At 40.0% G+C, this 20,072-nt stretch overlaps 1 protein-coding gene across 4 annotated transcripts in view; it reads right to left on the reverse strand.

The window, feature by feature from the left end:
- Nucleotides 1–1,430: 1,430 nt before the first annotated feature.
- LOC139745765 (sialin-like) overlaps nt 1,431–20,072 on the reverse strand; it is a 135,529-nt gene continuing 116,887 nt past the window's right edge. For 3 of the 4 annotated variants that reach the window (XM_071656295.1, XM_071656297.1, XM_071656298.1), the window contains 6 exons: nt 17,981–18,207; nt 15,396–15,545; nt 14,647–14,779; nt 10,313–10,554; nt 9,299–9,425; nt 5,704–7,026 (listed from right to left, as the gene is read on the reverse strand). In XM_071656295.1, the coding sequence (XP_071512396.1) occupies nt 6,926–7,026; nt 9,299–9,425; nt 10,313–10,554; nt 14,647–14,779; nt 15,396–15,545; nt 17,981–18,207 (980 nt within the window). In that variant the 3' untranslated portion in view covers nt 5,704–6,925. Of the gene's footprint in view, nt 7,027–9,298; nt 9,426–10,312; nt 10,555–14,646; nt 14,780–15,395; nt 15,546–17,980; nt 18,208–20,072 lie in introns of all 4 variants that reach the window. The other variant, XM_071656299.1, reaches the window with a different exon arrangement.

Consider the following 20,072-nt stretch of genomic DNA (forward strand, 5'->3'; position numbering starts at 1 on the left):
AATAGGATTGATAGAGATGCTTTGTGGAAACTCCTTAGAATATATGGTGTGGGAGGTAAACTATTAGAAGCAGAGAAGTTTTTATCAAGGATGTAAGGCATGTGAACAAGTAGGAAGAGTGGAGAATGATTGGTTCCTGGTAAAGGTTGTTCTGCAGCAGGGGTGTGTGATGTCTCCATAGTTGTTCAATTTGTTTATGGATGGGATGGTTAGGGAGGTTAATGCAAGAGTTTTGGAGAGAGGAGCAAGTAAGCAGTCTGCTGGGGATGAGAGGGCCTAGGAAGTGAGTCAATTGTTGTTCAGCGATGATACAGCACTGGTGGCTGATTCGAGTGAGAAACTGCAGAAGTTGGTGAATGAGTTAGGAAAATTGTGTGAAAGGAGAAAGATGTGAGTACATGTGAATAAAAGCAAGGGTTGAGGGCAAGTTTAATGGGATGTAATTTTGAATAGAGAAAAATTGGAGGAAGAAGTGTTTTAGATATCTGGAAGTGAACTTGGCAATGAATGGGACCATGGAAGTGGAAGAGGGTCATAGGGTGAGGGAAGGGGTGAAGGTTCAGGGAACAATGAAGAATGTGTGGAAAGAGAGAACATTATTTCAGTTAGCAAAAACAGGTATGTTTGAAGGAATAGTAGTTCCAACATGGGTGCAAGGCATGAGCTATAGATAGGGTTGTACAAAGGAGGGTGAATGTGTCAGAAATATAATGTTTGAGGACAATGTGTGGTGTGAGGTGATTTGACTGAGTAACTAATGAAAGGCGCCACTCTGTCCTACAGGAAGCATTACTGCCACCTCCTGCATCAGCGAGACAGCGCCAGGAAAACACACAAAAAACGGCCTCATTTGTTCATGCTTAGTCTCTAGCTGTCATGTGCAATGCACTGAAACCACAGCTCCGTATCCACATCCATGCCCACAAACCTTTCCATGGTTTACCCCAGACGTTTCAAATGCCCTGGTTCAGTCCATTGACCGCACGTTGAACCTGGTATACCACATTGTTTCAATTCAATCTATTCCTTACATGTCTCTCACCCTCCTGTATGTTCAGGCCCCAATCAAAACCCTTTTTGCTATCCTTCCACCCCAAATTTCATCTCTCTCTTCTTGGTCCCTGCACATCTGACACATGTATCCTCTTTGTCAACCTTTCCTCACTTATTTATTCCATATATGTATATTCTAATTGAGTCAGGTACCCACTTTATCTACCAACCCCTATGGGTGGATGAACTTAGGTGCTCATCTCTGGGTGGCCCAAGAATGAGCAATGGTGAGGAACGCTAACCGTTACACCACAGAGTTGTATATATTCTCCATGCATTCTATGGCATTACTATTTCCTTTTTACAAAATAAAATATTGACTATCCATAATCCAAACTTATCACCATCCATAGTGGTTGGTGGAAGAAATACACCACTTCATATTCAATTTAATTTTTTGTCTGTTTATGTACAAAAATTACAACTTTGGCCAATTATCACAAGGTATACAGTTTATATGAGCTTTTAAAGCTAAAAATACATGATACATATGCATTCAGGATTTTTGCCCCCTCCCTTAAAAAAAAAAGTACAACCTAATTTTGATACACAATAAACTCTTCAAACTCAACAAAGCTCTCAAACTAACATTTTTTCCTTTCATTCATTTTTATAAGCAAATGGGAAACCTTCACACAGGACCCTTATATGCAGTTTACTCATATTCATGAGATATACCGAACAATTATATCACATGCTTGGCTTATTACCTGAAAAACATTCACCTTATAATCAACAGTACTCCTTCTCTCTGTACATCAGATAATCATCAGTTTGTCTTTTACATACAGTAACATGAATATTATTAATTCAAAAGGGCAGAATATATTCAGTCTCTTTCTATCTACTGATACAAAAAAAAAAGCTGAATATTTGTCTAAGCATGATTCACATAATCAACACATGTAATTTTATGATTATTTACTGTAAAGTGTCACATGTATTGTTCTGTTCATTTATTGATATTAATCATTTGTTATACTTAATCGCTGTCTTCCACGTCAGTGTGTTAGCGCAAGGAAACAGACAAGGAACACCCATACACACACATATACATACACAGATATATACATAAATACACATGTACATATTCATACTTGCTACCTCCAACCATTCCCGTCGCCACCCCACCACACATGAAATAGCAACCCCCCCCCCCCCCACACACACACACACACACACACACACACACACACACACCACCAACGAGGTAGCGCCAGGAAAGGACAAAAAAAAAAAAAAAAAAAGGCCACATTCATTCATACTTAGTCTCTAGCTGTCATGTGTAATGCACCAAAACCATAGCTCCCTTTCAACATCGAGGCCCCAAAGACCTTTCCATGGTTTACCCAAAACGCTTCACATGCCCTGGTTCAATCCATTGACAGCACGTCAACCCTGGTATACCACATCGTTCCAATCCACTCTATTCCTTGCACGCCTTTCACCCTCAAAATCTTTTTCACTCCATCCTTCCACCTCCAATTTGGTCTCCTGCTTCTACTTCTTCCCTCCACCTCTGACACATATATCCTCTTTGTCAATCTTTTCTCACTCATTCTCCCCATGTGTCTAAACCATTTCAACACACCCACTTCTGTTCTCTCAACCACACTCTTTTTATTACCACACATCTCTCTCGTGCTAAAACCTGCTATAAAAACTCATGAAACAAGTCATGCACCTATGTTAGCATCTGCAGACTCAACCACCAATGGCAAGTGATATCAGATCACCAACTTCATCATGTCCTAAAACAAACTTTTGCTTTAATTAGTTTCAACCCTTTTCAATTTGTACATTTTAAGAATCTGCATGTCTTACATAACATGGAAATTTATAGAAAACCATAGGAAATGCTGTCTGCATGTTTAAGGAATGGAGGGAAGTGTTTAAAGTATATTTGCTTGATATTAAAGCAACTCAAATTCATGGCAAATAGGCCTGAATTTAGAAATATATGCTCATTTTCATGAAATGCATGTTAGAAACCAAAATGAATATAACTAGGGTTCATGGAGTAAGTTTCTAAGAAAATAAACTTGAATCTCTTAAGTCTTAGATCTTCAGCCTATGGACATTATATATATATCAAGTTCCAAGACATTCAGTAGACATATAAACCAATATATAAGAAAACTCCAAAGCAGACTAATAAATCCTGTAAACGGAGACATTCAAAACTTTTATTTAAAAAAAATGTACAACAGATCCTGCGGTGAAAGAAGTGGCAGTAATGTCAATCCCCCCCCCCTCCTGCCTTGGTGATGCTGACGACTAACCTCATAGCACTGGTCACAAAGTGAAATATTTGTGCCTCATAGTCAGTGGTGTGGTCAATGCGTGAACCAAGTCTAGGGGTATGAGGCTGATTTATGTCCAGGATTCCTCAAATTTTTACTGCTGGTGAAATAATTAAGGCAAGAAGTAAGGTGGCAAAACAGAATCTATGAAAATTGAGATTGGTCCTTATATCTTTACTTGCATACTTTTTTGTTGCAGTGCAGGTAAAGCATTCTCTTGCTTAAGGCACTGAAAAGTAAAAGAAAACAACAAAACCTTTTTGATGCCCATATTAGCTGCTCATACTAAGCAATGTAAGTACCTATTACAAAGCAAAATTATTGGGTCAGCGTGATATCATTCACCTCGGGTAACACATTTGCTGGAACATGGATTCAACTATAAAGCCTACGCTAATTTTCAAAATAAAAATGTTCTGGTTACAGACCACACATATCTATATGAACCTCAAAGAAGAAAAAATGTATGAAATAAGAATGCCTTTCAGCTGGTTAAACTTTTGGAGGTGAAGTGCTATTTAAGAAAACAGAATATGGCAGCTGATGTTCTGAAATAGAAAATGAACTTGTCATAAATGGTGTGAGATAGGAGGCTGTTTATGTGAGGTAAATTTTCAAAATACATAAAATATTCAAATGCATTGCACATGCATCTTAATAAATATAAACACTGATTAGATGGCATACATTATATTAAGTGTTACATTTAAGCCTAGTTTGCTAAAATACTTCTGTATTCAGTTATACTCTCACTGCATGTGAGAAACCAACAAAGAAAATATCATGAGTACTGTCAGTGTCTTAATGTTCCATAGGTGTCTCAAGGGATATCCTTTTCTTAACTTTTAGCCAATGTCTTAAATTCTACTAATTTCTTTTAACATAAAATATTTCATGGAAACTTTATATATCATGGAGCATTATTCAAGCCAAGCCTTGGATAAATATTTTGTTCATCTAACTAAAAAGTTCAGAATTCTTTTTTTCCAGATTCATGCTACTGATTTAGTTTTTTGAAACAAGATCCTTTACTTTGGTCAAGAACAGATGACAGAGCCTGAGAGGGAAAAATCCTCACTTGGCAGCTTGCTCTGTTCCTTCTTTTGGAAAGTAATGCAGGAAGGGAGGATTTCCTCTAAGGCTCAGTCCTCTGTTCTGAACACTACCTCACTAACGTGGGAAATGGCGAATAGTGATGCTGTTTTCCTTGTGGGGTGGGTTAGCGATAGGAATGGATGACGGCAAGCAAGTATGAATATATACAAGTGTATCTTTGTCTATGTCTGTGAGGTAGCGCAAGGAAACTTACGAAAGAATGGCCCAACCCACCCACATACACATGTATATACATAAATGCCCACACATGCACATATACACACCCATACATTTCAACATATACATACATATACATACACAGACATATACATATATACATATGTACATATTCATACGTGCTGCCTTCATCCATTCCCGTTGCCACCTCACCACACATGAAATGGCACCCCCCCTCCCCCCCACACATGCACAAGGTAGTGCTAGGAAAAGACAACAAAGGACACATTCAGTCCTAGCACACTCAGTCTCTAACTGTCATGTGTAATGCACCAAAACCACAGCTCCCTTTCCACATCCAGGCCCCACAAGGAGACAGACGAAAGAATGGCCCAACCTACCCACATACACATATACATACATAAACAACTATACAAGCACATGTACATACATATACATTTTTTTTATACTCTGTCGCTGTCTCCCGCATTAGCAAGGTAACACAAGGAAACAGATGATAAAATGGCCCGACCCACCCACATACACATGTATATACATAAATGCCCACACACGCACATATACATACCTTCACATTTTAACGTATACATACATATACATACACAGACATATACATATATACACGTACATATTCATACATGCTGCCTTCATCCATTCCCACCGCCACCCCGCCACACATGAAATGGCATCCCCCTCCCCTAGCATGCATGCAAGTTAGCACTAGAAAGTACACATATACATATACATATCAACATATATACATACACATACACAGACATATACGTACATACACATGTACATATTCATACTTGCTTGCCTTCATCCATTTCTGGCGCTACCCTGTCATTTCCCTCATTAGCATGGTAGCATTAAGAACAGAGGACTGAGCCTTAGACGGAATATCTTCACTTGGGTCTTTCTTCATCTGTTTCTGGGCACTACCTCGCTGACATGGGAAATGGCAATCAAGTATAATAATAAAATAATAAATACAATTTCACACCAACCTGCATTCCCCACTATAGCAAGGAAGTGTAAGGAATAAAGAAACAACAGCTTCATCTGCATACATCCAATCTCTAGCTGTCATGTACATTATGATGTACCAACACCAGGGCCTATCATCCACAGCCATGCCCCACAGATTACTCCATGGGTATATCAGGAATAATATCACATACCAGTTGAGCATATACTTAACAGTACATTATCTTTTCCTAACTCTCACAACTTCCATAATATAACACTCTGTAAAGAAACGACAGAATATAGTGCAAAAATACCAGAAAACATTTGAAAAAAAAAAATCAATATACAAAGTTTGAGATACATATGATAGAAAAAATATTATATGACTTTATCCCAAGTTCTGCTAACCTTTAACAGAAGCCATAAACAAAGTCCTCTCATATATGTCAGCTACAATTATACACATTGTGACCACTAACATATATTCTTCAAGTGACAATGGGTTTGTCTCTGATCAGAGAGTGTATATGCTTGCATGTACCTGACGTGTGTATATATATGCTTTTCCTAAAACCTTCACTTTAAAGTGCTCTGGTGGAAAACAACAGTGGTGAGATGGAACATGGAGAAGACTGAAACAAGGCAAGAGCCAGATATGTTCTCCTTCAAAAAGTAGAATTAATCTAGCCTCTGCAGTACCATCCCCATGACAGTGAATCTGTACTAGGCTACTTGCTAATGCAGAGTATCCCAATAATGGGACAAATTACAGTAATATTTTCACCACTAGATATTGTCAAAATTTAGTGTGTTTGTGACTGACTCTTCTGCAGCTTGTAATCTACTCACCTTGTTCACCCATCTTAAGCATATCTTTCAAGATGTGAACACTGAATAGAAATAGATCTTGAACTATAACTCTGAATTACACAAACTACTTTTGCAGTATCGCACATATTTAGTCTCGTATCACAATAACTCATGGTTCCTTGATAAGGCATTAGACTGAGATCATCAAATCAGAGGCATCCCATAACATGCACTTGTCCTTTTCTTTCGTTCTCACTGTAATACGGCTGATATTATTGCTCAGCATATGGCCGACAATGTCAATGTTTGGCAGTCTGTTTCGTATATACAGAGTACCAACAAAATTCCACGACGTTTTACTTGGGATGATGTTTGTCGCTTTAGATATCATGATACAATATATTAATGATGAGTGATGAATGGATGATTTATGATGAGATGAATATGATTTGCAGTTAATTGAAGTCTCGTTATACACAAACATTTCACTCTTCTTGTAATTAGCATTCCTCAAGGTTGTTGCTCTTGGATAACTTATGCCTGGAGTCATCTGATTCTAAGGAAAGCTGGGCCTCTAGACACCCATGAAAGTCCTTCTCATCTGAAAGGTTAAAAAAAAATCACTTCATGTACATAAACACAGATTTAAAACTGCACATGAATGAAACTATAAAATCAATTCATCTTTGTATGCCTATTGATTTCTTCATCATTGTCATGCAGTATCATTAATCCAAATGTGCTTTCCTGTACATTTCCATGTGTGTTAATTCTAAAGATTATGTATCCTTAAATATCATTCACAGAAAAATAGATGCACAGTCACACACACAGTTGGGCTTCCTATAATCACAGAAAGCCCTCCCATTACATTCAAGTAGGAAACTGCACACACACATGAAATTAGGACTGGTGTCTGCCAAAAACTGAGTCTCTCTCTAGCTGGGATGACATGATAATATCTAAATCATGCTTATTTAAACACACGGTTGAGAGATATATTCCCATGCCTCACAGCATGGATATGCTCTTGTGAAACCTCTTCACTTTCACTCAAAAGCTTTCTAGCTCTCCAACAACAAAATCCATCTTTCCTTTCTATTTCCTAAGCTAGAGCTCTCAAAAACTGGAGGTTTAAAAAATCTGAAAAAAATTAATTATGCATAACTTTTCTCTAATCCCACACTCCCTCTTGCTTAGGTCTCTTACTGTTACCAGTTGGTAGATCAATGTGTTTTCTTTATCACTTTCTTAAAAAACACATGGACAACATTTGCCTACTTACACTCCCTTGCCAGTGATTACTTTTCCATTAAGAGCCTAAACAACATCTTAAGGAGCCTTAGTCCTTCAAGGTCCAATTAATTTCTTGTTTAACAAAAGCAGTGCCATCTGAGGTCTCTCCCCATTCTGTCTAATTAATGGTGGCAGTAATAAGACCACCTTCCCTGTCAACAAAAATGCTCACTTATCATTTCATTCCTCACATATCTTTTCCTCTTTCAACAACTCTTCCTTCCGAGTCCCTCAGCTCAATTACCTGGTCTTCATGAAGCAGTTCTGGAGTATCATTTGCCTCATCCAACTTTTGTTTCTAATGGCTTTGCCTGTCCACTGCAAGCTTAAGATCTTTAAAAGCTACAACATGGAAGTCACTTACAAACTCAAGAAGAATCTTGCCACTCCCCTCACAATAGAAGTGTCATATTTATTTTTCACTCTCCACCGATATTCTGTCCACATCAGTGACTCCCCTTATACTTCCATCATAGGTAAACGGTATAGATGAAGAATGCATTCATATACACGTATATATGCATAAACGACCATACACGCATGGTTTCTGTGCACTACACATGACAGCTAGAGACTGAGTGTGAACGAATGTGGCCTTTTTGTCTTTTCCTAGCGCTACCTTGCTGTGTGTGTGTGTGTGTGTGTGTGTGTGTGTGTGTGTGTGTGCTATTTTGTGAGGCAGGGTGGTGATGGGAATGGATGAAGGCAGAAAGTATGAATATGTATATGTGTGTATATGCATATGTCTGTGTATGTATATGTATGTATACATTGAAATGTGTGTGTAGGCATTTTGTGGGGCCTGGATGTGGAAAGGAAGCTGTGGTTTTGGTGCATTATAAATGACAGCTAGAGACAGTGTGAACGAATGAGGCCTTTGTTGTCTTTTCCTAGTGCTACCTTGTGTGTGTGTGTGTGTGTGTGTGTGGTGGTCATTCATGTGTGACAGGGTGGTGATGGGAATGAGTAATGGCAGCAAGTATGAATTATGTACACGTGTATATATGTATATGTCTGTGTATGTATATATATGTGTATGTTGAAATGTATAGGTATGTATTTGAGAGTGTGTGGACGTGTATGTATATACATGTGTATGTGGGTGAGTTGGGCCATATTCATACTTGTTCACCTTTATCCATTTCCCAGCACCACCCCACCCTACAGGAAACATGCCCATAATTGTCTTTATAAGCAGTAATCTCTCCTTACCTCAAATTCTTTAATGAACCCACCCGTAGCCCCCTCTCCCACCCTACAATTCACTTCAGTCCTGATGGTTCCATCAACTGCCACTTCCACCAAAACATACCTGAAGCATTACACTCGCTCCAAGACCTCCCTACTCAAAGCTAAACACTCTTCTGCTGCATAACGTCCTTCCTTTAGTTCATATTTTCTCTATCTTTTCTCCTTTCTTACACTCTCCTAGTCACACGCCCGTTTCTGCAGTTTACCTCTACAGGACTGAATTAAGAATAAGTGCATGCAATGATAATATTACAATTAACCTACAAGTGATATGTCTGACTGCTGCAATAAATGACAGAGTTGTAAGTCATGAAGAGGAGCCTTACATTTGTACGATTTGGGTTCATTCCAGTGCTGGGTACGTTCTGATATGAATACGATGTAGAAGGTGCACGTGACGAAGTAAAAAGCCACAGTTATTAGGAATATTGTCCTCCATGCACTCAGTGTTTGCTGCCAAGAGAAATTCATGTTAGAGATTTTGCTGACATGTAGTGAGCAACATAAGAGATGAAATGAAAAACCTGAGCAACAAAAATGACTAATACTGAAAAGAATGTTCAATCAAAGTGAAACACCTTAGCAAGTACAATGTATGGTAGAATAAGCTGGAAAGCATAAAGAAAAAGAAAAACAGTGGAGCAAAGTAAGGTGGAAAGCACAGAACTAAATTTGATGGTCATTGGAGAACATGACAGAAACAAGGTGGAAAAAGATGGAATGGTAAAATTAAAAAAAAGTCTAATGGAACAGTGATGGAGTGAATGAATGAACAAGATAAGGAAAACAACAAAACATGAAGGATTCTAAATGGAACACGACAGATGGCATGACAGAACACTGAGAAGAAAGTTGTAATACTAAGTAATAAGAAGAGCAATGTCACACTAAGTAATAACACGATGGACACTGAAAGGGTAAATAATAATAAGGATATGACTTGAATGGTCTTGGTGGACTAATGAATTAGAGGAGAAATATCAGATAGCTTTAACAATAATGATAGTCACTGGAGGACATAATGAAAGGAAAATCTTCTTGTACACTTCATTATTCATTACTTACCATCAATTTCTAAATCATTTCACAACATGATATATGCATAAGAATGAACATAATCTAATATTAGAAAGTTTCCATCAAGAATGCATTAACTGCCACAAATAAACTATACCAGAAGACAGCCTTGTTCTGATTACTTATCTTTTCCATTTCATAAATGTGTGACCAATAAAACATTAATTTACAATAATGACTTTCAATGGTAACTCCCAAAGTGCCCTGAACCTACAAAACAAGGAGTCACTGTCTACACACAGACAGAATCTGGTGATATTTACATTGCCATCTGTGATTCTGCCAGTAATGATGGGTGCGATGATCCCAGCAAAGGAGCCAAGTGTGTTGGTGAAGCCCAAAAGCGTACCGGCAAAGTTAGGGGCCAAATCCTGGTGTGAGCATAAGAATCCACAGTTGGCACTCCCAGCGAGTCCCACACCCATACAAAGCACCACCATGGCCAACACTGTATTGCAGTTCACAAAGCACATCACCATCAGACCCAGCATTGGACCATACATAGCTGTAAGGGGATACATTTACAACTTGCACTTTGGGATTAAAATAGTGATAACAGATACAATTATTGTTCTCACCTTTTTCCATTCTGTACTCAGTCTCTCCTGGTACTTCCTCACACAGGTCTCCTTCTCAAGCTCACTTACTCTCACCACCCTCTTCACCCCAACATTCACTCTTCTTTTCTTTTCAGAAAAGATAAGATAATGATCAGACATCCCTCCAGTTGCACCTCTCAGCACATTAACATCCAAAAGTCTCTCTTTCGCACGCCTGTCAATTAACACGTAATCCAATAACGCTCTCTGGCCATCTCTCCTACTTACATAAGTATACTTATGTATATCTCGCTTTTTAAACCAGGTATTCCCAATCATCAGTCCTTTTTCAGCACATAAATCTACAAGCTCTTCACCATTTCCATTTACAACACTGAACACCCCATGTATACCAATTATTCCCTCAACTGCCACATTACTCACCTTTGCATTCAAATCACCCATCACTATAACCCGGTCTCGTGCATCAAAACCACTAACACACTCATTCAGCTGCTCCCAAAACACTTGCCTCTCTTGATCTTTCTTCTCATGCCCAGGTGCATAAGCACCAATAATCACCCACCTCTCTCCATCAACTTTCAGTTTTACCCATATTAACCGAGAATGGGATGTATTTAGGGAATCAGTGATGGATTGCGCAAAAGATGCTTGTGGCATGAGAAGAGTGGGAGGTGGGTTGATTAGAAAGGGTAGTGAGTGGTGGGATGAAGAAGTAAGAGTATTAGTGAAAGAGAAGAGAGAGGCATTTGGACGATTTTTGCAGGGAAAAGATGCAATTGAGTGGGAGATGTATAAAAGAAAGAGACAGGAGGTCAAGAGAAAGGTGCAAGAGGTGAAAAAAAGGGCAAATGAGAGTTGGGGTGAGAGAGTATCATTAAATTTTAGGGAGAATAAAAAGATGTTCTGGAAGGAGGTAAATAAAGTGCGTAAGACAAGGGAGCAAATGGGAACTTCAGTGATGGGCGCAAATGGGGAGGTGATAACAAGTAGTGGTGATGTGAGAAGGAGATGGAGTGAGTATTTCGAAGGTTTGTTGAATGTGTTTGATGATAGAGTGGCAGATATAGGGTGTTTTGGTCGAGGTGGTGTGCAAAGTGAGAGGGTTAGGGAAAATGATTTGGTAAACAGAGAAGAGGTAGTGAAAGCTTTGCGGAAGATGAAAGCCGGCAAGGCAGCAGGTTTGGATGGTATTGCAGTGGAATTTATTAAAAAAGGGGGTGACTGTATTGTTGACTGGTTGGTAAGGTTATTTAATGTATGTATGACTCATGGTGAAGTGCCTGAGGATTGGCAGAATGCGTGCATAGTGCCATTGTACAAAGGCAAAGGGGATAAGAGTGAGTGCTCAAATTACAGAGGTATAAGTTTGTTGAGTATTCCTGGTAAATTATATGGGAGGGTATTGATTGAGAGGGTGAAGGCATGTACAGAGCATCAGATTGGGGAAGAGCAGTGTGGTTTCAGAAGTGGTAGAGGATGTGTGGATCAGGTGTTTGCTTTGAAGAATGTATGTGAGAAATACTTAGAAAAGCAAATGGATTTGTATGTAGCATTTATGGATCTGGAGAAGGCATATGATAGAGTTGATAGAGATGCTCTGTGGAAGGTATTAAGAATATATGGTGTGGGAGGAAAGTTGTTAGAAGCAGTGAAAAGTTTTTATCGAGGATGTAAGGCATGTGTACGTGTAGGAAGAGAGGAAAGTGATTGGTTCTCAGTGAATGTAGGTTTGCGGCAGGGGTGTGTGATGTCTCCAAGGTTGTTTAATTTGTTTATGGATGGGGTTGTTAGGGAGGTAAATGCAAGAGTTTTGGAAAGAGGGGCAAGTATGAAGTCTGTTGGGGATGAGAGAGCTTGGGAAGTGAGTCAGTTGTTGTTCGCTGATGACACAGCGCTGGTGGCTGATTCATGTGTGAAACTGCAGAAGCTGGTGACTGAGTTTGGTAAAGTGTGTGGAAGAAGAAAGTTAAGAGTAAATGTGAATAAGAGCAAGGTTATTAGGTACAGTAGGGTTGAGGGTCAAGTCAATTGGGAGGTGAGTTTGAATGGAGAAATACTGGAGGAAGTGAAGTGTTTTAGATATCTGGGAGTGGATCTGGCAGCGGATGGAACCATGGAAGCGGAAGTGGATCATAGGGTGGGGGAGGGGGCGAAAATTCTGGGGGCCTTGAAGAATGTGTGGAAGTCGAGAACATTATCTCGGAAAGCAAAAATGGGTATGTTTGAAGGAATAGTGGTTTCAACAATGTTGTATGGTTGCGAGGCGTGGGCTATGGATAGAGTTGTGCGCAGGAGGATGGATGTGCTGGAAATGAGATGTTTGAGGACAATGTGTGGTGTGAGGTGGTTTGATCGAGTGAGTAACGTAAGGGTAAGAGAGATGTGTGGAAATAAAAAGAGCGTGGTTGAGAGAACAGAAGAGGGTGTTTTGAAGTGGTTTGGGCACATGGAGAGGATGAGTGAGGAAAGATTGACGAAGAGGATATATGTGTCGGAGGTGGAGGGAACAAGGAGAAGAGGGAGACCAAATTGGAGGTGGAAAGATGGAGTGAAAAAGATTTTGTGTGATCGGGGCCTGAACATGCAGGAGGGTGAAAGGAGGGCAAGGAACAGAGTGAATTGGAGCGATGTGGTATACCGGGGCTGACGTGCTGTCAGTGGATTGAATCAAGGCATGTGAAGCGTCTGGGGTAAACCATGGAAAGCTGTGTAGGTATGTATATTTGCGTGTGTGGACGTATGTATATACATGTGTATGGGGGGGGTTGGGCCATTTCTTTCGTCTGTTTCCTTGCGCTACCTCGCAAACGCGGGAGACAGCGACAAAGTATAATAAAAAAAAAAAAAAAAGATACAATTATGTTTGCAAGCCATAAAATTGGAATGATTACTTTCAGAGTACAGTCTGAAAAGTTCAAATGAAGGAGTGACCACAAACAAAAGCTAAGTGATAATGAGAACTTTCACAATAAGACAAAAAGAAGAGGAAAACTTTCACTGCATACTAAAAAGTAAGTAAAATGGAGGATTAATGAGTTGTGTGGTCATCGACAAACTGAACAAGATGAAACCAATAAATGTGAGAGAATTCAATACACTTTACAGTACTATTTTAAAATGCTGAAAATAAAGAGAAAGATGCATGATAATATATGCATGTGACAACTGAAACGTTTGGCAAAACACAATATGACAAAGAATTTACAATGTGGAAGACATAGAGTAATAATACCCACAGGAATCCCTTGGAATATACAGCATTATGAAGACATCAACATCAAGACATCATCAACTGTCCCTGGGGATAGGGGAGAAAGAATACTTCCCACATATTCCCTGCGTGTCGTAGAAGGCGACTAAAAGGGAAGGGAGCGGGAGGCTGGAAATCCTCCCCTCATTTTTTTTTTTTCCAAAAGAAGAAACAGAGAAAGGGGCCAGGTGAGGATATTCCCTCAAAGGCCCAGTCCTCATCCTCTGTTCTTAACGCTACCTTGCTAATGCGGGAAATGGCGATTAGTATAAAAAAAAAAAAAATGAAGACATCAAATAATAATTCATAAAATCCCAGTGAAGAAAGATGGAGAATATTAAATATTCATCAAGGGAAACAGAAAAGCCTTGAAAAGCATGAATACAGACACCTTTACAAGCCAAGAGAAAGGGCTGAAAAGTGTTACAGATGAATTCAAGACTGACTGATATGCACTGTGCATGACAGCAAAGAATGACAGTCTCTCCCAATAAGTTTGAAGTAGCACATTTTAAAAGACAAGTTTTACACTTCCTCCAAAATTTGTAAAGACTTTCCCTTGTCTCTTCATTTTCCCTTTCATAATCCTCCCAATATTCTAGTCAAGGCCCAGTCTTGATGAGGACTTTTATGCATGACTGAAGCCTCCAACATAAAAAAAAAATCAAGTAATATATGCAAAGAAAACTACATGCCCACTGTCACACAGTCAAATCTTGCAGGCATCCATAAACAGGTACTCATTCTATCTCTCTATCATTTCCTCTTTCATTCAAATACGTACCCAAAGACATGGAGATTCTCCGGATGACAATGATAGATACTTTTTTGGCTGCTGTGAGTCTGTCCATGAAAGAGCCCCATACATAACCCCACAGCCACATCACCAGGAATGGCAGTGCTGACATCATCCCATTCTGTGGAGAAAACAATGATGTAGGGGAGGAGTGAATCATAAAAACTCACGATAATTGGATGCTGCTATGAGTTACATTTACAGTTTATATTGATTCTGTGGAATGTGCAATGTATTTCTTGAATTGGAAGGTTGCATCAAATACTCAGGTGAGAGCAATGTATTGTACTGCATTATGCTTAAGGTTGAGTTCTACATTCACTTTTCAAGAATAAATCTAATTAACTGAATAACCCAAGATCCCTTTTATAGTGCCCCCACCACAAGGTAGACCATACAATACTCGCCGACCTGCTGTGTCACATGATTACTGGGTGGTCATTGGCAACTTACAGGTTTGCCATTTTGATATGTCTCTTTCCCTACATCTCAAAGCTTTGGAACTCTCTATCCTCTCATGTCTTTCCCAATAACTATGACCTGGAACATTTTAAAAGACAAGTTTTCAGTTCCTCCAAAATTCAAAAATGCTTTCCTTTCTCTCTTCTTTTTTCCTTTCATAGTCTTTTCTGTATTTTAATTACACTTAAGGCCTGGCTTGTAAATAGCTATTTCAATGTTTTATCCCAAGTCATCTACACATTTTTCTTAAACCCTTTATACATGTAGTAACTGACCTCATTCATGTCAAAATGCTGTATGTTCTTGAGGTAAGTAGGCAACTCTGTGAGGAAAGTGTAGAAGCCAAAGTCATAACCTAGAGCTCCCAACATCAACCCCCAGAACGGCAGTGACATGAGGAAATCCTTCCAAGGTAAGGCAACAACCTGTAACGGGACTTTCTGTGAAATATTGTATTGTTACAAAGAATTTGAAAATGTGCCATAAACTGGGTATCCACTGTTACTAATGCATTTGTAAGATAAACAATATAGTATTTAAGTAAATAATGGATGAATAGCTAAAGCATTACAAGACTAAATATTTGGCATCTGCTTTTTACTTACCACATATCATTTTGTTGTTATGCAATGCAGAAAACCATGCATCCAGAGCTTTACACAAAATCAAATGGCTGTTGTTTAAAGTAACATATTCAGACCTACTTATAACCCTTGTGTAATGAGTTACTTCACTTTACACTTCTCATCTCTAGTCTGAAGATTTGTTTCTTATCAAGTCTATATTTTCTCCACCAAACAAGGTGGTGTCCAGAATGCAGACAAGAAAACATCACTCAAACATAACTGAAGCGTGTAGTTTCTAATGGGTGTGTGGCTGGCTGGTGGTGTAAAATTGAAGACTGGTTATGAAGGGTGGTTGTTTAGTGCCCACTGAGTTATTACTGTATGTGCTTAGTTAATGTCACTTTTTTCAGGGGTGGAGGATCTATAAGTATAGACCGCTGAGGTGTGAAGCAGGGGTAAGGTTACTGTTTCTACTTGGAGAGAGTAGTTGGTTTGAGTAGATGTAGGTCTACAGCATATGCAAGGAATGGGTGCCAGTCATATTAAAGTGAGATTGTACTGGAAGCATTTCTCTTTCACTGTGCAGATAATGAGGTATTTGTAGTTATTAGGCAGTCAATGATTGTTCTGTGGCCATTATTTTGTGTGGTTTCCAGCTTTGTTATGTTTGCTGTTGACAGAGTGGACAACCAGGCAAGGGAAGCAGTTTATGGTGGAGCAAATGAAGTTTGTGAAGGATGTTAGCAGATTTTCTTACTTATTCAAAACTGGTGGTGATTAGTGTTCTGAGGGCGTAGAGTTTGTTCATGGCCTTTGCACTGGTGTTTGTAGTGTGGAAGTTAAATATCATGTTTGTTATTCATTATACCTTGCATGATTGAAGTTCTCTGGAGCAAAACCAGTTGTAAGTAAGGGTTATGGGAAGGTGCAAGTTACATTCATATCTATTAGGGATTGCAAGGATGTCTGAAGACTTTCATTGTGTAGCAGACGTTTTGGGTAAGCTAGAGTTCTAAATATGTTATGTAGTTTTGCATGTTTGCTGATGTTTGGGAAGCGTCAAGGTGCTGAGATGTGACTGAGGTCATCTGCATATGAGAAAACTTTCATGCTGTGGAAGAGACTGAAGAATGTCAAAGGAAAAGCTGCTCCTGGGGAACTCCACTGTAGAGCTTGTAGGTTGTAGGGAAGGTCATGTAAGAAGAGACTGGAGAGGGTTCAAGAAAGAACTGCTCCTTAAGGACTCCACTGTTGATCTTGAGGGCTTTGAAGACAAAGGCTTTGGGATTTTGTTTGACTTGGTGGCCAGCTATGATGAATGCTAATTATTCATTGTCAGTGATGAGGAAGGTGGTGCCAAGGGCAGTATCTTTTGTGTGAGGATGTGCAGAAAGGGTGGTTGTGATTGGCTGTGTTATGTGAGGTTTGCATGCAGGGTAGTATCGGAGTGACTGGAACTAAAGCCATGTTGTGAAGGTGGAAATGGGATATTCTAGTTGATGCTGTTGTGGATTTGTTTTTCAAGGAGTTCAGATACTGAAGACCACAGTGATAAAAGGTAGTAAGAGGAGGAGGAGTTGAATTCTAGGATGGGTACTATGTTCACATGCTTTTATTTGTCTGGGGTTTTGTGGTGTTGCCAGGAATAGTTAGAAATATCTGGGTGCGCTTGGTATGCAACTGTGCCAAAGTGTTTTATGTGGGCATATGCTGTGCTGTCACAGGGCTTGTTAAGGGGAAGTTCTTTAAGGTATATAATGTGCTGCGAGTGTCATTGGGGGTTTAGGGTGGGTCAGATGGAGGGTGCTATGCATTCACTGGATGGAATGAACTGAATCAATATGATATATGGGGTAGACATGTTGTCAGTGAGCCAAACCAGGGTTAACATGAACCATGGAATGGTATGTGAAGCCTGCCTGAGGATGGTATATAGCATCTAGCATGGTTTGTGTTTTGTGAGTGGCTGATTACTCAAAGAAAAGAGTGGGTGCACGTTGGATCTATGTCTACCAGGGGTTAAGAAGGTGATGGTGGATTGCTTTGGATATGTAGGCCTGCTCTACAGAGCAAACCAGAGTTCTGATTGTATGATGATGTATTGCTCATTTATGGTACTGGTAACTGAACACTAGATATGAAAATTTAGCTACAATAAATATGAGCATTAACAGACCTGCAAGCTGTAATTCAAAAACTTTAAAACATATTTACATAAGAGTGAATATCAAACAGATGCACCTGGTTAGAAGAATCATTTGTGAATATATCTTGTCCGATGGCTTGATGCTTACCTCTGCCCTCTTAGTATCTTGTTTGAAGGCATTTAAGTGAGCCAGCTCTTCGTCAGAGATCCTAGGGTGTTTCTCAGGCCGGTCATGCACTAACAGGAACCAGGCCACCCCCCATATTAGTCCCAGCGAACCAAACAAGTAAAATGCTGAGGGCCATCCGCCTAGGTAATGTGAGGAACATAACCATCCACCCACAGGCAAGGACAGTACAGTACCCAATGGGAAACCTGTAGAACAGACCGCTGTTATTTGTAAAGTTGGAGATAAAAGTACGATTAAGTTAAAAGTGAAAACTACACATATCATAGCTTTGTCATCAGTGAAGGTTTCAGATCTAGAGTGAAAAGCAAGATCTGAAGTAAGAGTGTTTTAAAAGTGGACACTGTTTGCATCAGAACTTGTCAGGAGTGAAAGTAACATATCAAGAGTGAAAAGCAAGGAACAACACAGTACTTGATGGGAAACCCATAGAACAGACCTCTTTTACTTGTAAAACTCATGTTTAAAGTAAGATTACAGCTCAGTCAAGAGTGGAAACATCATTTCTTTAAAGAAACCTTATCTGTTGCCATGATATTCAGAAAGTAATGGTGAAACATAAAAAACATATTACACTTATCTGGAAGTCAATCTACTTGTGACTTTGATAACATTCACATGACTCCATCAAAATAAGCATGCACTTCTCTCCCTCCATCCTTCCTCTTTTCCCTCTCCTTCCTCCATCACACTACCCAATATTCCCTCTCCACCACACTATCCTCTACAGACTTTCCTTCCTCCAGCCCACTATTCTCCCTAATTTTCTTCACCCACAACCACATTACTTTCCCTAACTGACCATCCTTCACCACTTTATCCTCACTAAATTACCACCCTCCACTGTACTAATCTCTCTAACTTACGACCCTCATCCACTCTACTCTCCCTAACTTACTACCCTCATCCACACCACTCTCCTTAATTTACTAACCTCATCCACACTACTCTCCCTTACTTACTACCCTCTCCACACCACTCTCCCTAACTTACTACCCTCATCCACACTACTCTCCCTAGCTTACCTCCCTCATCCACACTGCTCCCCCTACTTACAACCCTCATCCACACCACTCTCCCTAGCTTACTACCCTCATCCACACTACTCTCCCAAACTTACTACCCTCATCCACATTACTCTCCCTAACTTACTACCCTCATCCACACTGCTCTCCCTAAATTACTACCCTCATCCACACTACTCTAACTTACCACTCGTACCACACTATTCTATCTAACTTACAACCCTCCAACTCACTATTCTCCATAATCAACCTCCCTCCACCAAACTACTCTCCCTAACTTACCATCACTACCACAGTAATCTACCTACCTTACCACCCTCCACAGCACTACTCTTCCTAATTCACCACACTCCACTGCACTACTCTCTCTAACTCACTACCCTCTACCACACTACTCTCCCTAACCTATTATACCCTCTACCACAATACTCTTCCTGACACCCTCCACCAAACTACCCCTAAACTACCACCGTCTACCATATCACTCTCCCTAACTTAGCATTCTCCACCAATACTGCTCTCCCTGACTTACCACCTACAACACCCTCCCTAACTTCATACTGCTCTCCCTGGCTTACCACCTACAACACCCTCCCTAACTTCATACTGCTCTCCCTGACTTACCACCTACACCACCTTCCCTAACTTAGCGTACTGCTCTCCCTGACTTACCACCTACACCACCTTCCCTAACCTAGCATACTGCTCTCCCTGACTTACCACCTACAACACCCTCCCTAACTTAGCATACTGCTCTCCCTGACTTACCACCTACACCACCTTCCCTAACTTCATACTGCTCTCCCTGACTTACCACCTACACTACCCTCCCTAACTTAGCATACTGCTCTCCCTGACTTACCACCTACACCACCTTCCCTAACTTAGCATACTGCTCTCCCTGACTTACCACCAACACCACCCTCCCTAACTTAGCATACTGTTCTCCCTGACTTACCACCTACACCACCTTCCCTAACTTAGCATACTGCTCTCCCTGACTTACCACCTACACCACCTTCCCTAAC

Source organism: Panulirus ornatus, chromosome 62 (genome assembly GCF_036320965.1).
Source record: "Panulirus ornatus isolate Po-2019 chromosome 62, ASM3632096v1, whole genome shotgun sequence".
Lineage (NCBI taxonomy): Eukaryota > Metazoa > Arthropoda > Malacostraca > Decapoda > Palinuridae > Panulirus > Panulirus ornatus.